At 44.9% G+C, this 23,669-nt stretch overlaps 1 protein-coding gene across 14 annotated transcripts in view; it reads left to right on the plus strand.

Annotated features, from left to right (window-relative positions):
- Positions 1 to 23,669, plus strand: part of ARHGAP26 (Rho GTPase activating protein 26) — a 548,614-nt gene that overhangs the window by 202,535 nt on the left and 322,410 nt on the right. For all 14 annotated transcript variants that reach the window (XR_011486887.1, XM_070465556.1, XM_070465553.1 and 11 more), the window contains 4 exons: positions 5,801 to 5,896; positions 7,516 to 7,577; positions 12,425 to 12,496; positions 19,352 to 19,453. Coding sequence is in view for 13 of the 14 variants with exons in the window: in XM_070465556.1 (XP_070321657.1) it covers positions 5,801 to 5,896; positions 7,516 to 7,577; positions 12,425 to 12,496; positions 19,352 to 19,453 (332 nt within the window). In the remaining variant the exon portion in view is untranslated. The remainder of the gene's footprint in view (positions 1 to 5,800; positions 5,897 to 7,515; positions 7,578 to 12,424; positions 12,497 to 19,351; positions 19,454 to 23,669) is intronic.

A 23,669-nucleotide genomic window follows, 5' to 3' on the forward strand; every position in this document is an offset into this window, starting at 1 on the left:
GCTGACTGAGCATCCACTGGACATTTCCCTCTTCTCGCGGGTATCTTCATCAGTGGGACAGGATGAAGACTGGCCCTGTTGTTTCTCTGTGAGTCTTGGCACACCTTCCCTGACATGGTCAGTTGTCATCTAGAAGCTATAGGCAAGACTGCACATCACAGAAATTAGTCAAATGTATTTGAACATGGTCTGTTTCCTTTTGCCTATGTAATAATATAGAGTTCAGGCTGTAGAATGGCATTGAATAAGGAGACATCACTTGCTTTTCTTACAAATTAAGCAATAGAACTCAGTTTAAAATGCCACATGTGACTTGGGGAAATACCTCTCTCCAAGCACAGTTTTTGGTAGAATGTGCTCTCAGCTTGTCCACATATGGGGAAAGGGAAGAGTCACTGGGAATTCTGCTTTCATCTGTTTTAGTTCCAGGCCTGGGGATGTGCTGGGACTGAAGAGGGACACCTGGCTGTGACCCACAGTGACTATGTTTGTAGCTCATTTTTCTGGTCACTTGGTATAGAGCTTGCTGGCATCTCTTTCTTCAGTTCTGTGGGAATCTTCCTTAATGGACAGTGTCAGGGCAAGTGGCTGTATGTTAATAGTAACCACCTTCTTACGTGGTAAGCTCTGACCAGACTTGCATAGTTGGAAAGTTTCACCTAACGTACCTAATCTTTTTTTTTTTTTTCCTTCTTCACTCATCAAGCATGAAAATCGGGAATATCACCTTTGATGAGTGTGATGAACTATGGAGTGGCCAATTTCCTCTCTCCCTTTGTTCTTTCAGTGACACCTTCTCTCAACCAGTCACTGTGCTAGGTTCTCAGGATACAGTGGTGAACATGAAGGAACACAGTCATCACTCTTATGAAACTTACCATTCTGGGAGACCCTAATCAGATAATTATCTGAATGATGTAAAGTTGCTGTGAAGAAGAGGTACATAGGATTCTGGGAGTGAAATTGGGGCAGGGTTTGGCCTGATTAGATGAGTCAGGGAAGACTTCTTGGAGGAAGGAACTATTGCACAGAGGGCTGCTGGCAGGAATAGGGTCCATGCCAGAAACTGGCAGAGGCCAGGGCTTGCAGAGCCCACCGGGAGGTGGCGGCCCAGGCCCTGCAGAACCTTTTAGGCCTCGGGGCGGTTGGGGGGGACTTTGGTCTGTGTCCTTTAAGAGCTCTGGGAAGCCATTGCAGGGTTCACTGCTAGAGCTGGCATGGTTGGGTGGAGAGCCATTGGAGGGACAAAGTTGGGAGACCAGGAAGGGGCAGTTTCAGTTATCCAGGCAATGAGGGGTTTTGGTTTACAGGTTGCTGGTATTGATGCAGGAGTGTGCAGAACTGAAATGCATAGGAAGCAAAATGGACAGACTTGAGAAGGAGAGCGTTTGCTGTCAAAGATAACGCATGGGTGTCTGTCTCTGACTTCTGTGGCATGTTGAATGGTGGTGCCCTTTGCCTAAATAGGGACACAGGACGGGGCCTGTGGTTGGCTGTTTGGGGAGCTGGTAGGAGAAAGAGAGTATTTCATTTTGAGAGTGTTGAGCTTTACCTGAGAGTGGGGCTTCTGAGGAAAAGCTTCAGCTTCTCTGGGGCTCGTGTCCTCCTCTCAGTTCTCGATGTTGGTCCTCTTATCTAAAGAATCTGACATTCCACACAAACCAACTTGTGTTTCTTTGGCCAAGCAGATCAATGCAACAGGTTTTGAGGGCCATCTTGTCCAGCCCTGTCCTACACCCTCATTGTGCATTGTAATTCAGAATCACTCATGAATCATTCTAAATGCAGTATGATGTGGTGCAGAGAGTAAGTATAATTGGCTTTCGGAGCAGGGAGAGATTAACAAGGCCTGGGGACTTGGTAAGCAGCCGAGAGGCTAATCCTGTTGCAAGTGCTTCCCTCGGCCGTTGGTCTTTATTAACTGTGGCCAGTTTCTAGGTCCAGGGACAGTGACAGAGTAGCAAAGAATTTTAAGCATAGTTATATCCAGTCTTGCTAACTTTGGACATCAGATGCACCAATAATAAACATAACTGTGAGGTTACCTTGAGTTCTTCATTATGTACATGTTTGTAAGCCCATGTGTTCATTTGCATATGTGTGTTGTTTTACCCAAAGAGCAAAAGGAAATGGCTAGACTTGTGCTATTACTGGTAAAACTTGTATAAACCAACTTAAGAAATTAGGGTAAACCTATTTCAGTGAAAGAAAGGATTATACTTGGCTTACTCTCTGGGGAGTTAGTATCTGCTGTGGCATCTCCTGGAAGAGAAGGGCAGTGTTCTTTGGTTCTCGAGTGAGCAGCAGCTTTTGGAGCAGCCTGTCAGGGCCCAGACTCCCAGCTGCTTCCTCGTCCCTTCACTGCCTGGTCTCCTCACTCAGCGGCAGAGCCTACTTACTCTAAAGCAGATCCTTGTCCTCCCCGGAGGCTGCCAGTCATGCCTTCCCTCTGCTCTGGCCAGCGTTCTGCCTTTCTAGCAACAGATGTTTCTGAAAAGTAAATATTATTGCCTCTGCTTGGCTCCTTGCTGTGTCTCGCACTGCCTGAACATGAAACATTGGGGTTATATGAGCAGGGTGCCACGAAGCTTGGCATGCACCCAGCACCAACACCAGCCTCCCTGCCTTCTCTCCTCTACTGAAATGTGTGTGTGAGATTCCTGTATGCATCAAAATGAAGGCACCGGAAAGAAGTGTCTGTGCAGCTGCATATCCAGCGTGATCACCTACATAAGAGGCCAGCACTCTTTCTGGGTGGCAGTAGCCAAGCAGCAGTGGCTTTTGGGTGTTCTCTTTTTGATGTTCTCTGCACTGTCCCAAGTAACGGAGAGGAGTTGATCTTAATGGGGTGAACCAGTGCAGTGTGCTCCAGGGACCTCAGTTCAGAGGGCTTGGTAGAGTTGCAGATCCACATCTTAGAGGTTGTGTGTGCTTATGTCAGCCCTTTCACTTCTCCCACTTTCAGTATGGGTAATTGTGCCTTGCTTCCTCGGCCCTGTTATGAAAGACTAATATATTAAGGAAGGGTAGCCCAGCCCTGCCTAGAACAGAAGCTGACAGCCTACAGAGCGCTTACCCCGTGTGTCTCAGTGGGTCTTCTGGCAGCCCCACAGCTTAGGTAGGCCTTCTCACTAGGAGGATGACTTACATTAGGTGGGATGTTAGAGGCTTTATGACTAACCCAGGGTTAGTTACATAGCTGATCAATGATGGAGCTAAAACGTGAATCCAGGAGCGGTGGAGGTTGAGGTGAGGGCCAGGGCCTGGGGAAGGGATTGACCAATGTGTAGAACCAGGACCCCATGTAATACCAGTGGAGAAGGGAGGTTCTCATAGTTGAGCTGGAAATGCTGTTCCAAAGGCCGGGAGTAGATGCTGAACAAGGAAACAGCGGTGTTCACTGTACCTTTACATGGAGAGTTCTCTCTCAGGCACGTGTCATTCAAGCCCATGGTGAGTTTCTTTTCAGATTCCAGTGGCTGGGCTTCTCACTCTACCCAGCTGTCCTTCCTGGCCCACAGCCCAGTGTTGACTCCATACCAGGACTCATCACCTAATCTCCCATCCAGGGGACCAGCCTCTTTATCAGCTTTGTGGGGCCCACAGCGCTTCACGGGGTATGCTGAGTGTCACCACACAGGGAAGTCGGGTCACACTCTGGTTGTAAGCTTACTGGTTTGTTTCTGGTTCCATGGGCCTCCTGAGAAAGGCCCCATTGTGCATCATTAGCCACCGTTCAATCTTCATTGGCAGCACGGCTTTTCAGGTGCCTGTTTGGGAGCTTTCCCAAGCCTGGCTGACTCTTCTCCTTTCTTCTACCTTGTTGAGAAGAGGGTCCAGCTTGAGTCTTACTTGCCCTATTGGAGAGGCACAGGAGGGTTGTGAGTGGATAGAGAAGCACTCCTGTTCTTACTCTTTGCTTAGGCCTCTATCTGTGAATCCCGATCAGAGAAACATTCTGGCAAAGCCTCGACTTGAGTACCACCTGTCCACATTCCATGCACTGTATGAAGAACTTTGTCTTCTACTTAGAAACATTATTCTTCCTCATTTTCTTCCTGCCTGACTGTTGCCACCCCTGTCCTCCCCACAGTGTTCTTTCAGATGCATCTGTTTCTTTCTTGACTTGCCAGGGAATGATGTGTGTTCTTGGGGATATTCTCAGCCTGGGTTTGGCCAATCTTAAGAGATGCCCTGAGAGATTTCTCTGCCAGAATCTCTACTTTTGGCCAAGAACCATTCCATTAAAGTGACTGAACCAGAGACTGCTGGCCGTCGGCTCCTGTGTTCGCCTCCGCTCCAAGTGCCTTCCTCTGCTGGTGATGAGTAGAGGGCCTTGCACCAGGCATAGCGAGCTTGGGACCCGCGTTGTATGAGCTGAGGTTGGGAGGCCAGTCCCGGAGCAGGAGCCCCTGGAAACCGTGCAGTGGTCTGAGCCTCAGACCCAAGAAGAGCAGCACAGCCCCATCTGGCTCCATCGCTTGGGGTGAACACTCGGTTTGGCGCGCTCACTACTGGGGGTTGGATTTGTATATAGCTCTCCCCATCCCTGCCACACACATATTATTTAGCACGTACTGAGCAGGGTACAGTGCCAAGTACATGGAGAGGAAACAAACCAAGCCAGTAGATGGAAAAAACATGACCCCTAACCTCAAGGGACAAATTTAGGAACTAAAAAAGAAGTGCTGAGTATCATGGATGCTTTTATTCCAAAAGGTTCTGTTGATCTGTGAAGTCAGAATCCTCCCTCACCCCTGACTCCCCCTAGTACCTTATGAAAGCCAGACCTTGCTGCCAGTTATGCCTCATATTTCCCTCCTCTGGGAATTTGAACATAATGCCATTTCCCCTTCAATGAGGGAAACATGTCCGAGGGTAATTTGAATGATTAGCCTAATCTGCAGGAAGGCTGCACATGGAATTAAGTTAAGCACATTTGTGCCGAGCAGCCTCGTCTGTCAGGCCACTTAAAGGTACCTCGGTGGTTTATACCCTTAACAGAAGCTGAGGGTTCCGGAAGGGTCATTGGTTTTTATTACTGTCTTAAATGAAAGCTTGTTTTTAAAATTTGACAAGGGCCTCTGAGAGCTTTCTTTATAGATACCATGTGTGGGGTGCGTTTTTTACCCCAGCTCAGAACATTGCCAGGGCTTTGTTCTCCTGGCAGTGGTGGAACGAGGTCACCCAGGGAACTAACTGGTTCAGGCAGAGCTTTGTCAGGCTGACGGCTGCTCTCCTCTGAGGGGAGCCCAGAGGGTTCTGAGAACTCAGACCTTGTGTGTCCTTGAGTCAGAAGAGGAGGTTCGGGTGCTCCTGTGTAGTTCCAAGCCCTTTCTGCCAGCTCCCACCTAATGCCTGTTTGTCGTGTGTGTTAGACTGGGGTGTGTATTGTTGAGTCTGACATGGGGGCAGCTTCACTGACCATGTGGAGGGTCAGTGACAGAGCAGGGCTGAACAGATCCTAATGTGGGCTCTGACCCCGACATTCTTAGGCAAGTGGATTCCCATGTGTATCAAGTGGGGATGGCAGGACTCTCTGTGTAGCTTGAGGAATTAAGGGAGAGGGGGCCAGACTCCTTAAAGCAAATGTAGCAAAAGTACTGACTTGTGAAGCAGCTATTTCCTGTTATAAACAGTTACTTACTGTTTTGAATTTACATTATTTTGTGCTCTGAGATGGACTCAGGAACAGATCTAGCTGCTTTTTGTAGTACAAGGACTAAAAAGTGCAGTAAATAGGAAAGCAGATTTATTTCAGTAATTCACATTTTTTACTCTTTTTTTTTGTTGTTGCTAGATTTGTCTTCAGCGAAGCGGAAATTTGCAGACTCCTTAAATGAATTTAAATTTCAGTGCATAGGAGACGCAGAAACAGATGATGAAATGTGTATAGGTAAGTCACAACCACATGTAAGAATGTAAAAAGTGCACTGTTCACCACACTTTCATCATCCTCACTGGGTCTTTCCCCTGGAACAGCGAGTATGTAAGTGTCATAAATTAAGTCGATATTAAGAGTAGACTCAGCAGAGTGAAGTGAGGATCAGGGGTCCTGGGGCTCTCCTGGGCTTTTCCTCGGAGTTCTGGGATTGGCCCCCCCCCCCCCCCCCCCCCCCCCCCCGGCCTGTAGGAGAGCACGGGAAGGTTTGCAGTGGGTCTCCTGTCTCCACCTTCCACTAGGCATGCTGCTTCTGGCTGGCTTCATGACGTTCTTCCCCCAATTCCAAACGTGGTACCTTAGGATTAGAGCAAAAGTAGAACATGGGGAGACGGGAGAAGAGCTAGATCAGAGGTCCTAATGCAGACATATTTTCTTGGACACTCATTTTTTAAAAACTGAATTACCGTATAAATTGAATTTGTGTCAAGTTCCAGTTTTTCAGCTTCTTTAAAAATTGGGGAGCCTGAGCAGCCGACCTCTCGTTCTGCCCTGGCAGCAGTTGGCTGGGGCTGTGTAGCTGTCATTGCCTTTGGATGTGGAGAGAAGCTGGGGGTCTGCATTATTCACTGCCCACCGCTCCCCCACCCCCACCTACCCCTTGCATTTTCCTTAGCAACAGGTGGAGGTTCTCATTTATTACCTCACTGTGTTGTGTCTCCCTTTACCGTCTCCTGTCCATCTTTTGTGGGCAACACTCAGCACAGAGGATTTGCAATGTCAAGACACCTGTCTTTGCCAGATCCTAGTCTTTGCACCGTATTCTTCCATTGGGTGTATTGGTTGACTCCATTCAGTGAGCAGGAGTTGAGCGAGTTACACTGAATTAATTAAGTCACTAAATGCTTATGGAGTCCCTGTTGGCTTACAGAGCATCAGAATCTGGGGATGAGCAGGGGGAATTGGGAGACAGCTGAGAGCAGTGAAAACATATCATTGTTGTAATGCCTGAAAATGTGAATGCTTTTCCCAACAATACATGAATGTCTCCAATATCCTTAGGGCTATTGTATGCAATGCTTGTTGCGTTTGGAATAATTTCAATGAAAGAGACTGTCTACGTCTTACTGCTACGCTGCCAACTGTGTTGCAATAATAAAGGGCTTGAGGATTCAGAGAGGAGGAACCCAAGGCAGAGAGGTGGCTTCCAATGCCAGCGGCATTGTTTGTTTAACTCTGGTGCAAAGAAAAGGTTGGGTTCTGACGCAGCCCCACAACAAAGGTTGCAGGGGTTGAATCCTGGGCAGGAAATCCTTGAACTCCTGAGAAGAACTCTACCCCATCCAGCCTGGAGCTGGCCAGCATCCCATCAGTCCTGGGGACTCTCAGGAACATGCAGGCCTTTTCCTTGAAGGAAACCCTTCCCCAGCTTGAGTTCCCAGGGGATTATCCTGCATTTTGGGGTCATCCTTAATGGTTAGTGATGAAAAGACAAGGGGAGCCTTGGGAAGAGTTGTCTTTAGGCTTCTGCACACGCCAAGGGATTTTAGTCCGTAACATAATAGCTGTATCTGGAAGGGTCTCCAAGGGCCTTTCACTCTACTTCCACCTCACGACCCCTTTCTATTTTCCAGCAAGGTCTTTACAGGAGTTTGCCACTGTCCTCAGGAATCTTGAAGATGAACGGATACGAATGGTGAGTATGGCTGGGTTGCCCTTGGTCATGGACAGTGTGATCATTGAGGGAGCACAGGGTTTCTTATCAGAAGAATGGGGTTGAGTCTAGGCTCTGCCACTTGAGTACTCTGGGCTCATGAGCAGATCTCATCTTCTCATCCTTGCTAGGTTTTGAAGCCTTTTGTAAATATTAAAGGTTTACCATGCGTAACTTAGAACCACATACTTACCCTCCTAAAGATTCACTATAAGGTGTGTGTATATATATGTATGTATATAAAGTATATGATTTAGGGTGGATCATTTGAATTACTTAGCTTTTAGATGGAATAAATCTTTTGAATTTAACTCAGATCCCTTATTGGCAGAATGGGAATGAAGGTGCCCTGCCCTGCTCCCTTTCTCCTCACCTTACTAAACTCATCTAAGAGCTCTCTTTTGTTAATTCTCAGGCACCTAACACAGTGCCTGCCATGTTGGTAGGCACCCAGTCAATGGGTACTTAGTAAATGATAGGAACTATAAGAAGCTTTTCAAAGAGAGGCAGTATGCAAATTCAAGAATCAAACACCGATCTCCAGGTTTCTAAGAGATATCTTTTGTATGAGGGTTTGTTCTGATGTTGTTCAGCATTCACAGATGAGGGATTTTGCGTTCACAAGAAGCTCTTGTGGGCCTCCCTGTCTTATTCCTAAGATATTAGGAGTGAAGCTGCGTGCTGCTTTGTCCCCAGGTGGGCTTGTCTCTAGGCAGCAGTGCCTCAGAGGAGAGTCATCAAATGCGCATTGGTTTCTCTTCCCATACTGACAGTCAGTCGTTTCAGGACTAAGTACTGCCTTAGTCTGCTCAGGTTGCCATAACAAATTTCCACAGACTGAGTAGCTTAAACAACAAACATTTATTTTTCACAGTTGTGGAGACTGGTAGTCCAAGATTAAGTTGCTGGCTGATTTGGTTCCTGGTGAGGGCCCTCTTCCTGGCTTGTAGACAGCCACCTCCTTCCTCCTTGCTGTTTCCTCACAGTGCAGAGAAAGGTCGGGGAAGCTCTCCTGCCTCTTCTAACAAGGTCATTAATCCCATAATGAGGAGTCTATTCTCATGACCTAATTATCTCCAAGACTCCATCTCTAAAATTTTTAATCAGTACTATTACATTGTGAGCATTGATAAACTGAGGCTTGTTAAATTTTTTAGTTTATTTGAACAAAAATTGGTTCAAATTGGGTGGAACCACCTCATAAATGGTTAGGAGCACCCCATCGAAAGGAGACAGGGCAGAGACTTTTATATAGCAGATGTGGAAGCACAGGAAGGAAATTATTTGATTGGCTATAGCTTAAGTGGTTTCCTTGATTGGAAAAGTCTAGTTGTTTGTGATTGGTTTCATTTTCTTAGATTTTAGTTTCTTCACCTTGAGGGACTTAAAGCCTTGGGTTTTAGTTTGCTTATGTAATGGCTGCTAAGGCATTAAAGCCACCTCAGTCTAATGGCCTCCTTGTTTAATTTAATAGGGGTTAGGGCTTCAATAGGAGAAGGCAATGGCACCCCACTCCAGTACTCTTGCCTGGAAAATCCCATGGACGGAGGAGCCTGGTGGGCTGCAGTCCATGGGGTCGCTAAGAGTCGGACACGACTGAGTGACTTCACTTTCACTTTCACAAATTGGAGAAGGAAATGGCAGCCCACTCCAGTGTCCTTGCCTGGAGAATCCCAGGGACGGGGGAGCCTGGTGGGCTGCCGTCTATGGGGTCACACAGGGTTGGACACGACTGAAGCGACTTAGCAGCAGTAGGGCTTCAATATGTGAATTTTGGAGGGGATGCAGTTCAGTTCACAAGCTCTACCAAGACATTATGTAGGCATGCATTTTCTATTTTAACTCTCATGATGACTCTATGAAGTGGGACCTTTATCATCTCCATTGTCCAGATGAAGATACTGAGATTTACATCTGTAAAGTAATATGACCAAAATCACCCAGTTAATAAGTGGCACAGTCTGGATTCAAACCCAAGTGTGAGTGATATCAAAGAAGCAGGTGTTTCTTTAAAACTTCAACCAGAGCAGAAGTCTGTCACTCTCAGCTCTGTAGAGAGAGGCACTGTTTGCCTTGATTGCTCCCTGCTGGGTTCTTGAGCCAGAATCAGGAGGGTGGTGGGTGGAAGCAGAGCAAAGCTTGTGTGTGTGTGCACGTGCTAGTGCCTCAGAAAGGGAAGTGATTCTTTGAGTCTGGTTCTTGGCGGAGTTGTTATTTGGGGGTGGGGGGGGGTGTGTGGCAAGCAAATCATGATGAATACTCTGCAGATTGCTATGGTCTGGGGTAAGGGAATAATGACTGGATTATACTTTTCAGCTTGCCTCTGCAATTTTATTATTAATGTCAGTGAATCTAGTTTCTGCTGTCTGCATATGAGTATCTGGCCATCGCAAGCCCCTTCCCTAACCTCCTTCCCTTGTGATAATTTTGTTTTCAGTTCAACTTAGCCTGGTAAAGCTGTACCTTCCTTGGGAAGCCTTCCTGGCCATCCTTTGTATTTTCTGAACGTCCAGTTCCTGCCTCTTACTCTGCTTGTGGAGTGTCTTGATAGTCACTGCATATATCTGTGTCCCATTGGAAGTATGAGTTTTTAAAGGGTGAAGAAGGGGTTACTGTGTTCCCATATTAGCTTAGTGTTTGGAACTGAGTGGAAATTATATAGTCATAGAATCTTAGACCCATATGGACCTTTTTCCTTACTGTGTACAGCCCCTTATTTGACAGATAAGAAAAGTGAGGTGTCCTGAAGACTGATAGCTTGCAGTAGCAGGTACTGGGACAAGGACTTGGGCGTCCTGATTCCCATGTGGGAAGTTAGGGCTTTTGTGTATTTAGCATCTAGTGAGGGCTGGATTCTCCCCACGGAGGCCCATTGGAACAACTTGGGGAGTTTAAAAGATACTGATGCGTGGAATGAGGTACAGAGTCTGATTTATTGGTCTGGAGCCTGGCCTGGAGACTGGGAATTTTAAAAATTCCTCAGGTGAGCCTTGCTTTCAGTTAACATTTAGAACCACTGACTTAGGGGCTCTGAGCACCATTGTGTTTGAGATTTATACTTGATTTATGGAAAAGATGAATAAGTGAGCCAAATGACAGTATAAATCAAGCAAGTTAGACAGTATTGCAGTACTCTAGAGTTAAAATATTCTAACAGAAATGCTCTCAAAAGTGAGAAAAAGGCAAACGGCAATCAATTTGGAGACCTGCCACCTTCTCCCCTTCACATTGTCTAGTTAGTTCTTTGCTGTCTCCATCTATGGCTTCTGGCATTTACTCTGTTAGTTTCATTGCAGTGGATAGGCATGTGATTTAGAAAAATAATGCTTTGTTGTGATGAGATTCCTGAAATAATTAGTTGAGTGACGAGTGAGCAGTGAATGACTTAAAAGGAAAGATTGTAAAATATCGTGCTGCCTTAGAAAAGAATATAGAATCTTAGAGCTGAAACAGTTCACCCCACTTATTTTGCAGATGAGGAAATTAGAGCCTAGAGAGGTTAAATGTTTTGCCCATGGTCACACAGTTGGCAGCCAACCAAGAATCAATTCATTCATTTATTTATTGTTGAAAACGTTTGAGTATTCCTTTGTTTCAGCACTCTTCTGTGTTTTGGAGATGGTGGTGGACAAGTGAGCATTTATGAGTGCCGTGTATGTGCGTATATTGTAATGGTGAAATAGAGAATTTTAGCTAGTCTACATCTTCTGAAGAAAATGCTTGGTCAAGTGGTGGGAAGTTTCTTTGGATTACTTTGGCAGTAGAGAAAGCCTCCCTGAAGAGGTAATATTTAAGCTGAAAACTGAATTGCAAGAAGTAATGAGTTGTCCACACAAGAATTTGGAAACAGAACATCTAAAAGAACAACCAAATGCAGAGTTTTGGAAGTGGGGAAGGTTTGGTCCATTTGAGGTGCCTTCAGGTGACAATAAGGCTTCCCTGATAGCTCAGTTGGTAAACAATTTACCTGTACTGCAGGAGACTCCAGTTTGATTCCTGGGTCGGGAAGATCCACTGAAGAAGGGATAGTCTACCCACTCCAGTATTCTTGGGCTTCCCTTGTGGCTCAGCTGGTAAAGAATCTACCTGCAATGCGGGAGACCTGGTTTCAGTCCCTGGGTTGGGACAATCCCCTGGAGAAGGGAAAGGCTACCCACTCTAGTATTCTGGCCTGAAGAATTCCATGGACTATTACAGTCTATGGTGTCGCAAAGAGTCGGACATGACTGAGCGACTTTCACTTTCAGGTGACACTGTGGTTGGAGGGCAGGACCTGAGGGGGTGAGTACAGTGAGATGAAGTTGATAGGCAGCCAGGAAGCACAAGTGTCCTGATCCCAGTCCAGAACTGGTAGGGAGGGCTACATAGAATCAGTCTTGGGTGGTTTTTATGTCACGAAAGGTGGGATTTTTTTGCAGGGAGTTTTAACATAGCCTTAGGGTTGAATATATCTACTTAAATATAACTTGGCTGAATGAGCATTTACAAGAAGATGTCCACTGATGCTTGAAATTTAGACCCTACTCTGTCACCAGTTCTGCTCTGCCTTAAGTGTGGTTGCTTACATTTTTAAAGGTTCTCATTTTTATTTTTAAAGAATCTATCTTACTCATGCATAGGATGAATACTGTATTTTGAACCGATGACTAAATTTTGATTTCGCATGCTGTTGGTTCAAGTGTTATGAAGAGGTGATGCAGGCACCATTGTGCTAACTCAGATTTTATACTGAGGCATGGGGTAGTTTTTTGTGCTGGAACTGCTTTGCTTCTTTACTGAGATACTGCTTCTGTGCCCCCCTGCCTCACCCCTCTGCTTTTCCTCTCCAGATTGAGAATGCCAGTGAAGTGCTCATCACTCCCTTGGAGAAGTTTCGAAAGGAGCAGATTGGGGCTGCCAAGGTGAGAATTTTGCAAGCCTTCTTGGATTTCAGGACAGGAGGTCTGGAAAATACAACACCTAGTGTCTGAAATAAGACAGAGAGGTCAACCTCAGATCAGTCATTGTAGTGTTTTGATATCTAATTGTGTTGTGCTAGTTCATAAATCATCCAGAGGTGGAAACCGTGCCTCCTTTGCATGAGTAGTTACCTGTGTGTTTGGACACTATGGAATTGTATTGTTTGCAGAGGTCCAGGACTGAGGCCTAGGACAGGGGTTGCAAATAGGCACCTATGTATGTGAGGACCCTCTTCTTAGCCCATTTTTACTGTGTGTGAAATTGAGCCCTTTGTTGTTAGATCTTTGCATTTTTTCAAGAGAAACTGAAAAGTCAATGTTTTATGTGAAATTTCCTGGCTTTAAAAAATTGGGGCACATAATTAAAAAATATATATTGCATGCTGTGCAAGTCAGAAAGTGGGACTGCTTCAACCCAGAGGTCAGCATTTGTTACCACTGATCTGGAAAGATGGTCGCTGAAACTTGGCTGATTCTAACCTTACTCATTTTTTTAAAAGTGGATTCTCCTGGGTTTCCTGCCCTCTGATAAATCACTAGACAGCCCTAGCCAGGTTGACCTTCAGTAGAGTGTTAGAGGCCACCTATGGGCAAGATGTTTTCGTTGGAATCAATGAAAGCAAAAGGATTTTCAAGGTTTTCTTCCCTTTTTTTTTTTTTTTTTTTAACGGAACTGAAGTCATTTGGCTTGCAGCCCCTTGCGCCACCTGCAGGGGATCTTGGACAATGTCACCCTCTTGTTGAGACCGTGTGGATTTTACTCAGTTGTGAAATGGCCTTGAGAGGTGCCTACTTGTAGGTAGGAAAAACAGAGCTGAAGTATAACTAGGGGTGGTCTCTTCAACCCCCAACTAAGTGCATCTGCTTTCTGAAAATGAATATGATTAGGGCGTGAAAGAGACGTTCTGGTCAGTCACCGTTATTCAGAGGGATGGACGACCCTAATTTGAAGGAAGGACCGTGGCCAAGATTTTTCTTCCAGTTTTCCAGCACTTCCCATCCAATTTAACAGTTTTCATTTATGAAGAAATTGGAGCTCATTGGTATTGTATCATATACGTTCAGGAATGTATAATTTAAAGGAAGTCTTATCCTGCTAAGCTTTTGTCCAAGCCTTTGAACAGGCCCAGGGACAGATGGGAAAATGCTGAGTGCCCCTCCCTGAGCTCTCACTGATGCAGACCCCATGAGCACCTTCTCTTTTGTGGCCCTGGGGCCTCTGCCTCCCTGTCCTACCAACACGGAAGTGGCTCTGGAGGGTCCTAAAGAGCTTTGCGGCAGAGGCAGAGCAGACCCATGTATTGAGTCATCTTTCCAGTAGTCACTTCTCCAATTGCCAAGCACAGATGCCTCTCACTCTGGCCTCTTCCCTCGGTGCAGCTTTGGGGATTGCCATGGTTACCATGGAGGAGGAGGGGGAGTCTGAGCACGCTTCTTTTGGGCTGATGTCAGTGATGGTCATGACAGGAGCAGGTCCTTTTCAGAGAGCTATAGACGGTGAGAAACACAAGAATAAAAAAATTTGTAGAAAACAGTCACTCACCAAAACATGTTTCTCCTCACACACACTCTCCTCTCTCATTCTTGTCAAAGAACCATGTGGTGAAATTGGGGATGATTTCCCATACCTCCCCCTTTGTTATTTATTTTTTTCTATATATCTGTTCCTCATCCCCACCTCCACACTGTACATGTATGTCACAGAATTATGTACACTTACAAGAACACAAAGAAACAACAGTCCCTCTACTAGGCCGTGAGGGAGCAAATTCAGGGATACCTCAGAGCCAGGAAGTTCTCTGTAGCGGCCAAGTGGAAGTTTCCCAGCTCTGCCCGTGTGATGCTTAAATTACCCATCCTCCTCCCAACTCTGGTGCCAGTTTGGTTGCTATAACAACCTGTTGCTACTTGAAGAAGCAGAAGTTAGAGTGCTGGGGGTGGTGGCAGGGAGTGAAGGTTATGAGGAGGAGCATTCTTGTGCTAATATGGCTGCTTTGGGGTAGGGCAGATCGTATGCGCTTGGCTTAGCCATGGCCTTACTTTTAGATACCTGAGTTTGGGGGAGTTGATTTTTCTTAGAGCCAAAGCTGGGTTCTCCAGTGAAACTACAATAGACGTCAGAGAAGGTGGTTCAAAGTGGGACTGCTCGAGCCCAAATCCCGTTTGTGCTGTTCACATGTAAACATGGGTCGATTACTGACCTTCTTTTTCCTAAACTGAGAAATGGGGATCATGATAGTGCTCGCCTTACAGAGTTATTATGAAGAAGAAATCAGTGAACCCCTATAAAGTGCTCAGAATGCTGTCATAAGGTCATTTGGTATTAGCTCTTCTGTTCCAATGCACAGTTCATTCATAAGATACGATGAGAGCCTGCTGCATGCCTGGCACTGTGCTCCACTTTGCTGTTTGGTGGAAAATAAAATGCAGATGTAGTTGCCTTGCTTGTGGCATGCCGGGAGAAAGGCCCTGTACAGAATGGTGTAAATAAGCATATGATCTTGCACATTGCGGTGGGTGCTGGTGAAGGGTTTCCTTCCTGGGATGTGGGACATGGAAAGCGAGTGCTGCTTTGATAAGAAGGAGGTAGGTTTAGATGCTGGACCTCATCATCACTGCCACTACCCTGACTGCCACCACCATCATCAGCACGGAATTCTATCAAGCACTTTCCATGTGCCACGTGCTCTGCCAAGCACTGGATATGACTTATCTCATTTATTCCTGACAGTCCTACAATGGGGTGGGTGTTCTTAATGCTTTTTTGTTAGTCTCTGAGCTGAAAGGGAAAACTGGAGGCATTATCTGGGCTAGTCATCCTTAATTTATAGATCAGGGAACTGAGTCCTGGAGGGACAGTGGTTTGTACAGAGTTGGGAATCATTACCAGGATCCTAACTCTGTCTTGGATCCATTTTGCCAAATATTGTGTACCCTCTGGAAGTCAGTGAATAGCATCTTGGTACCTGAGTGAGGGAGTCTTACTACCTTCCTGTCTAAAGAACATTATCTCAATCTTAGTGGAGTTATGCCCCCAGAGATCTTGTTGCTGTTTTCTCAGGACAGGAACTGCTTCCTGTTCCCTTGAGTTCTGGCTGTCCTCTTGAGCATGGAATGTGGAGGCTCAAGTTGCCAGAAAGTCACAGAATGTCAGTGACTCATGTTCCCAGGCCTCTTCTCACCTCTGGTCAGCTGGACTGTGCTGGCACAGGGTTCTCTTTGGGGGGTTGCTGACAAGGCTGATGAAAGGGCTGAAGGAGTATTAATTAGAGTTGGAATTGCAGCTCCAAGTCACTAGATTTCTATGAAGGAAAAGCATTGACTCAAGTGTTTTGTCTGTACCTTTCCTTGTTTGAAGGAGTGATGTGTCCTCTGGCTTTGTCTCTACTTGCTTCTGCATGTTTTTTTCATGTATGTAAGGTTTTCAAACAAAATTCAGATTTGTAGACATGGACACTTGCCAGCTCAAATGGGTAAATGATGATTCTGCCCATTTTGTGAGGCTTAGAGTCTTGGTGTTGACCAGATAAATGGTGTTCTGATGCCAAGGGTGCTTGTCAGCGCTTCAGGTGATGGTTTCTTGGTGTGTCCTTCACGCTTAGGCTCTGGGTGTTCTGCCCATCTGCATTCATCAGTCCCCTCCCCCTCACTAGGTGAGCAGATCTTTGATCATACTTCCCCTCCCTAGGGAGGCCTCTCCAGAACATTTGTCTGCAAGAATCTTTGGGACTACACCCTGTCTCCTTCAGGGACCTGTGGCAGTCTGAAATCATGCTGTTTGTTTACTGGTGAATTGTGTTTCTCCTTCTGCTTGAACACCTCTACCATGAGGGTGGGGCCTTTTCTGCCTTGTATTTCCAGTGCCTGAAGGATCCTTACACAGAGTGCTTGCTCATTACATCATCATTAAATGAAGAGGGGTCTCAGCTTCCTTATCTGGCAACAAATTTTTTTCTCCTCCTATAAGCCTTGAAGTTGCAGAAAAATATCTCCCGTGGAATCCCCGAAAGTCAAAAGCAGGAATGATGCACCCAGTTAGTGCATTTGATCCTTTTTATTAGGCCACGGTGGACCTTCCTCCAGCCCCCTTGCCTGCCATCTCCACTGAAATGTGGAGGGAAGAGAAACCACCTACGACAGTATGTCCAGGTGTGGGCTTAAAAGCAGCTTGTCTTGGGCTCAGACTCCAGCTCTGTCACTCTCTGGAACTTTTTACAGAAGTTAACCTCCTGCATCTGAGTTTTCTTATCTGTAAAATAGGGAATAGAAACTCAGTGACTTTGGGAGAGCTAATACAGTGTTTCAGTTCAGTTCAGTCGCTCAGTCATGCCTGACTCTTTGCGACCCCATGAATCGCAGCCCGCCAGGCCTCCCTGTCCATCACCAGCTCCCGGAGTTTACTCAAACTCATGCCCATCGAGTTGGTGATGCCATCTAGCCATCTCATCCTCTGTCGTCCCCTTCTCCTCCTGCCCCCAATCCCTCCCAGCATCAGGGTCTTTTCCAATGAGTCAACTCTTCGCATGAGGTGGCCAAAATACTGGAGTTTCAGCTTCAGCATCAGTCCTCCAATGAACACCCAGGACTGATCTCCTTTAGGATGGACTGGTTGGATCTCCTTGCAGTCCAAGGGACTCTCAAGAGTCTTCTCCAACACTACAGTTCAAAAGCATCAATTTTTCGGCGCTCAGCTTTCTTCACAGTCCAACTCTCACATCCATACATGACCACTGGAAAAACCATAGCCTTGACCAGACGGACCTTTGTTGGTAAAGTAATGTCTCTGCTTTTTAATACGCCGTCTAGGTTGGTCATCTCTGTCCTTCTAAGAGTAAGCGTCTTTTAATTTCATGGCTGCAGTCACCATCTGCAATGATTTTTGGAACCCCAAAAAATAAAGTCTGACACTGTTTCCACTGTCTACCCATCTATTTCCCATGAGGTGATGGGACCAGATACCATGATCTTAGTTTTCTGAATGTTAAGCTTTAAGCCAACTTTTTCACTCTCCTCTTTCACTTTCATCAAGAGGCATTTTAGTTCCTCTTCACTCTCTGCCATAAGGGTGGTGTCATCTGCATATCTGAGGTTGTTGATATTTCTCCCAGCAATCTTGATTCCAGCTTGTGCTTCTTCCAGCCCAGCGTTTCTCATGATGTACTCTGCATATAAGTTAAATAAGCTGGGTGACAAAATACAGCTTTGATGTACTCCTTTTCCTATTTGGAACCAGTCTATTGTTCCATGCCCAGTTCTAACTGTTGCTTCCTGACCTGCATACAGGTTTCTCAAGAGGCAGGTCAGGTGGTCTGCTATTCCCATCTCTTTCAGCATTTCCCACAGTTTATTGTGATCCACACAGTCGAAGGCTTTGGTGTAGTCAATAAAGCAGAAATAGATGTTTTTCTGGAACTCTCTCGCTTTTTCAATGATCCAGTGAATATTGGCAACTTGATCTCTGGTTACTCTGCCTTTTCTAAAACCAGCTTGAACATCTGGAAGTTCTCGGTTCATGTATTGCTGAAGCCTGGCTTGGAGAATTTTGAGCATTACTTTACTAGCATGTGAGATGAGTGCAATTGTACGGTAGTTTGAGCATTCTTTGGGATTGCCTTTCTTAGGGACTGGAATGAAAACTGACCTTTTCCAGTCCTGTGGCCACTGCTGAGTTTTCCAAATTTGCTGGCATATTGAGTGCAGCACTTTCACAGCATCATCTTTCAGGATTTCAAATAGCTCAACTGGAATTCCATCACATCCACTAGCTTTGTTCATAGTGATGCTTCCTAAGGCCCACTTGACTTCACATTCCATGATGTCTGGCTCTAGGTGAGTGATCACACCATTGTGATTATCTGGGTCGTGAAGATCTTTTTTGTACATGTATATTTTTTATTTTGAAAGCAATCATATAGGATAATAGACATCTCCCTAATGGAGGAAAACATCACTCATTATCCCATTTCCTATCTCAAGTATTTTCACTGAAATATCTTCCCACCTAATGTTTGTCTGTAGGTAGACACATTGTAGGATGCAACACGTTTGTATCATGCTGTCATTACTTTTTATTACATTGTGAGCATCCTTCCATATCACTAGCTAGCCTTCTAAGTTATGTTTAATGATTGCCTCATATTTTAATTATCCCAGATTCTATTCTTAGGCAGCACTGTTACTGTTGCTTTTTTTTTTGTTATTATAAATGCTGCTGCCGTGAACACATCTGGGAAGATAACATCTTCTTGGTTTTGAATTATTCCTTACCTTGAAGACCCACATGTGATATTATTGCATCAAGGATGTTTAGATCTCCAAATTAAACATTGCTTTTTGAACATGGTTAAAGCTTGATCTACCATTAGTTTGGACTTGTCCCCTTTAAGGTGTACTTACACCTTACTGTTTGGGGATTAGCTTTACAGATAACTTTCCTTCTTCCTTTGGCTTTGAACATCCTTGTGAGTTATTAACTAAAAATTTCTATCTTACAACTGAAGTTTTTAGAAGGTGGAGTCCTGACTCTGCCACTTTGAAATACTGGCATTTACCTCATTTCTGGTATTGTAGTGAGTCCTCTATGGTAGACCCTTAAAACTTTCAGGATATTGATGTGTGGTTGTTTGGTTTCATGGGCATTATTGGAAGAGTAGGAGCTGGGTGGTCTGCCACATTTCTGGGTCTAAGGGAATGATGAACCCATGAAGATGAACAGTAAAAGTCTGACCCGGGTTGCTTCCATTCCTGGAACATCTTATTTTTCTTTTTTCTTTTTCCTTTCCTCTTTTTTTTTGCCAGGAGGCCAAAAAGAAGTATGACAAGGAGACAGAGAAGTATTGTGGCATCTTAGAAAAGCACTTGAATTTGTCTTCCAAGAAGAAAGAGTCTCAGCTTCAGGAGGTAAGTGACTTTACTAGTGTCCTGAATAAAGTGTTTTAATGTTTCCATGGTACTGTGGATATGTGCTGGTTACTCTTTGCTGGAACACCCTAGGGTTGCAAGGGATCTCAGAAGCCAGGAGCTTCATTCTGATCCTTCCTTCCATGCTTGCTGCCCACATGGCCTTTGTCCCTTCTCAAACTGCAGCTCACACTGTGTGCTGTTCATCGTGCCCACAGCAAGGAACATGCAGCTGGTCAAGATCACTCTAATCACTAGACTTTGCTTCTTCTTTTCAAATTGAGATCTGTTTTCCTGTTTCTCTCACCCTTGACTTTGATTCTGTACTCCCTTACCTTGCCTTTTGACTTTCTCCTTGCATCACTGATTTGAAATGTTAGTATCTGAAACCCTTTGGTCATCCTTCCTTAATGTGAAATGGAAAAAAAAAAAAAAATCCAACCACCACTTGACACTAGTCTTTTTTTTTTAAAGCAGTATTTTGTTGTCTCTCATATATTTTGTGTGGACGTTACCTTGTTTCAAAAAAGTAAATTCTTTGATGTGGCCCCCCCCCCCCCTTTTTTTTTTGCATAAGGTCTTTTTAAAGAGTGGTTAACTTGGAAAGAAAAGTTGGCTTTGTGACCTTGGAGCTGTGGCCATTTTTATTTAGTTCATGGAGATTTGCATGGGGAGGGGGTATACATTTTGGAGAGACAGGGCAGTTTGCTAGTGTAACTCCATGCTTGGCTACATGAATATCCTCCTACTTAACTCTTAAAAATTTGCTTGAACTGTCTCAGGTGTGTGCTAAAAGAGAACCTGAGGCTTTTGAGCTAGCTTGCATTCTTCAGTTTCTTTTCTTTAAGAGCAAATTCCATGCCAGTACTTCTGTTCACATGAAGGTGATGGGGTTAAAGGCTGAAAGATCAGGAATAGTCAGCAGATGGTAGAGGCCACTCCCCTCCCCACTAGGATTTGTTACATATCCCAGTTAGGAAGTGGTGTGCTCAGAACTCTTTGCTTTGAAATGAGTGAATGAGTGAGTGAATAGTTGCTCTGGCACCTACTGACATTGGAAGATGCACACGTATGCACATGCATGACGTCCCCGCAGTGAGACTGCTTCTCCTCCCAGGCTGTTCTGCCCATGCTTGGACCCTGATGAGTTGGTCTGGGACAAGTCCCACATTTTCTTTCAGGGCCATGCCAATAGCATCTCTCACTGAGATAGCTGAAGCTCCAATACTTCAGCCATCTGATGGTGAAGAACTGACTCATTGGAAAAGACCCTGATGCTGGGAAAGATTGAAGGTGGGAGGAGAAGGGGATGACAGAGGATGAGATGGTTGGATGGCATCACTGACTTGATGGACGTGAGTTTGAGTAAGCTCTGAGAGTTGGTGAATGACAGGGAAGCCTGTAGTGCTGCAGTCCATGGGGTCGCAGAGAGTCGGACATGACTGCGCGACTGAACTGAACTGAGATAGCAGTATGGGGACCAGAACACTAGACTGACAGAGATACCTTCGTTTCAAGGCTTGCTCTACCACATAGTTGACTGTGTGACCTGGGAAAGTACTTGGTCTCTCTGAGCTCTAGTTCTTTTGTAAAGTGCTCATAAATCACCTGTCCTGACTACTTCATGTATGAGAAGGTAAATTACAGCTGCCACACAAATGTAAAGTATTATCCCTATAACTGGCCTGATCCTCCCCCTACCCTGTTCCCACATTGGATGGCATTTTTCCTGATGCCTTATGTTCTGGCTGCTGTGATGGAATACCATAGACTGGGTGGCTTATAAACAACAGAAATCTGTTTCTCACAGTTCTGGATATTGGAAAGTCCAGGATCTGGGTGGTGGCAGATTTGGTGTCTGGTGAGGCCTGCTTTCTGGTTCATAGATGGCTATCTTCTGGCTGTGTCCTTACAAGGCAAAATGGGTAGGGTGAGCTAGTCTCCTTGGCAACTTGTGTAGAAACTCTACAGAGGGACTTCCCTCGAGGTCCAGTAGTTAAGACTTCACCTTTCAGTGCAGGAGGTGTGGGTTTGATCCCTGGTTGGGGAGCTAAGATCCCACATGCCTCCTGGCCTAAAAAACAAAAGTTAAAACAGAAGCAACATTGTAACAAATTTAATAAAGACTTTAAAAAAAGGATTCTATGCTCAAGACTCTAAGCTCATAATTACTTCCCACAGGCTCCACCCCAAATGCTATCACACTGGGGATTAGTTACTAATGTAGTGGTGAGGAGGGCAAACATTCTGTCTGCAGCTCTGACTTTGCCAGTATTTATCTGCTTATCTTAGTGGATATTTTTGCATTATGGTTTTGTTGTTGTTGTTGTTGTTACAGTCCTGTCTTTTACCCATTTACACTTCCTAAGTACTTTGAAGGCAAGGATTAGGCTGCAGGTCTTTGTTGCAAGTCCTGGTCTCTTCTCAAGCACTGCTTTTTATACCTTAGCTGAATTAAATTGAATAAAAATCTCATAATAATAATGATGATAATGTTTTTACTAGCAACAGCAACAATAATAGTGGCGGTTGTTTATTGAATACATATTTATATACTAGCACTTCACATGGAATCTGCTCAGCTTCTCACAACCACCCTATGAGGTACAGATGGATTCTCTCTCTTTTACATAGGGGGCGGCTGATGCTCAAAGATGTTAAATAGCTTGCCCATTGCTAGTCAGCAAGGATTTGAACCCTTGCTCCTGACTCTGGAGACCTTTCCCTTAACCCAGGAAGCTCTTGTCTCTCCATCTTGGAAAGGAAGGATGTTGCTGGGCTGCCTGCCAGCCATTGTTATTTAATGTGAGTGTCAAGATAGTGGAAACGGAGAGCAGGAGGGACCGTGGTGATCCTCTGGTTAAACCTCTTAGAATTCCATTTGCAGGAACTGAGGTCCTTGCAGAGGTCAAGTGATTTGTTCAATGTCTTCCAGCTATTTAGTGATGATTTTCCTCCCATTTATTAAAAAATCAACTTTTAACAATCTTATTAATCTCCTGCTACACATTTAATGAAATCTATTTCCTTTGATGATCCAGAATTGTTCCTTGCTTGTAGGCCTGACCTGAATAGTTGTAAATTCTAGCCCATCCCCTGTCTCTGGTGGCTGAAATAACAGGGTAGTGACATGAAGCAATGCTGCCATCTAGTGGATGACTTTAAAATGTCAGTGTCTTCAGTGGCTCAGAAGCTGGCTTTTAAGATAGAATCATTCGTTGGACAAATTATTCACTGGATGCTTCTGTGAAAAGTCTGTTCAGGAGTTGAGTGTGTTGTGGGGAGTGAAATGTATGGTAGGAACTTAGAATCTAGGAGAATGTCTCTTTTCCAGGAAGCACAGAGTGGTTGGTGGGTCTTAGACAAGCTGGTAGGTTGACAGCTTCTCGAGTAACAGAACTGCCTACTCAGGGGTTGGAATCTGGGTTTTGATTCCATTGTAGCAACTGCTAAGGATGTGGGTGAATTCAGTGGCCCAGATGAGAGGGTCATTGCAGGAGAAACATGCCATTCCACTTGGGATTTTTTTTTTCCCTTTTCCATTGGAAATGCATTCTGTTACACTTTACTTCTTAGTGCTGGGTCACTGGTGTTCACATAGAGATCAATTCTTTTGTTCCTCAAGCATCAAGTTGAATGTTTGCTATGGGCCAGGCCCCTTTCTGGGGTCTGAAATGGAAAAGTGGAACAAGGTCTTTACTCTCATTGACTTTATATTCTACTAGGAAGTACATGAAAGAAGAATAAATAAGAATTTCATGTAGTGATAAGGAAATAAATTGGGAGATAGGATATAAACTCCTCGGGGTAACCTTCCTAAAATAATGTCAACTCAGGCTTCTCTAAAGAGGGGACATTTGAAATGAGACCAGGGGAAGAGAAAGGAGCAACATGGGTTAAAAGCTAGGACAGTGTCCTTTAAATTGTGCATGTGTCATAAGATCTGAGTTACTGGATCATGAAATAGAGTAGAGTAGGATGAAATAGAATGAAAAAGATGAAAGTGTGTTGCATTTACTTATATATGTATGTTTATTGAGTCGTGTGCAAAAGATATTTCTCAGAATGCATTAAAGTTCAAAAAATCGAACATCTATCTATGGAGAGGGGTTTTCAGGCAGATGGAACAACAAGTGCAGAAGTTGCATGGAAAGAAAGAGTTTAGAGTATTGGAGGTTGGCTAGAAGCCCCAGTTGGAACAGGAGAGGGAGGGATT

The sequence above is a fragment of the Odocoileus virginianus genome, chromosome 3, assembly GCF_023699985.2.
Source record: "Odocoileus virginianus isolate 20LAN1187 ecotype Illinois chromosome 3, Ovbor_1.2, whole genome shotgun sequence".
Classification (NCBI taxonomy): Eukaryota; Metazoa; Chordata; class Mammalia; order Artiodactyla; family Cervidae; genus Odocoileus; species Odocoileus virginianus.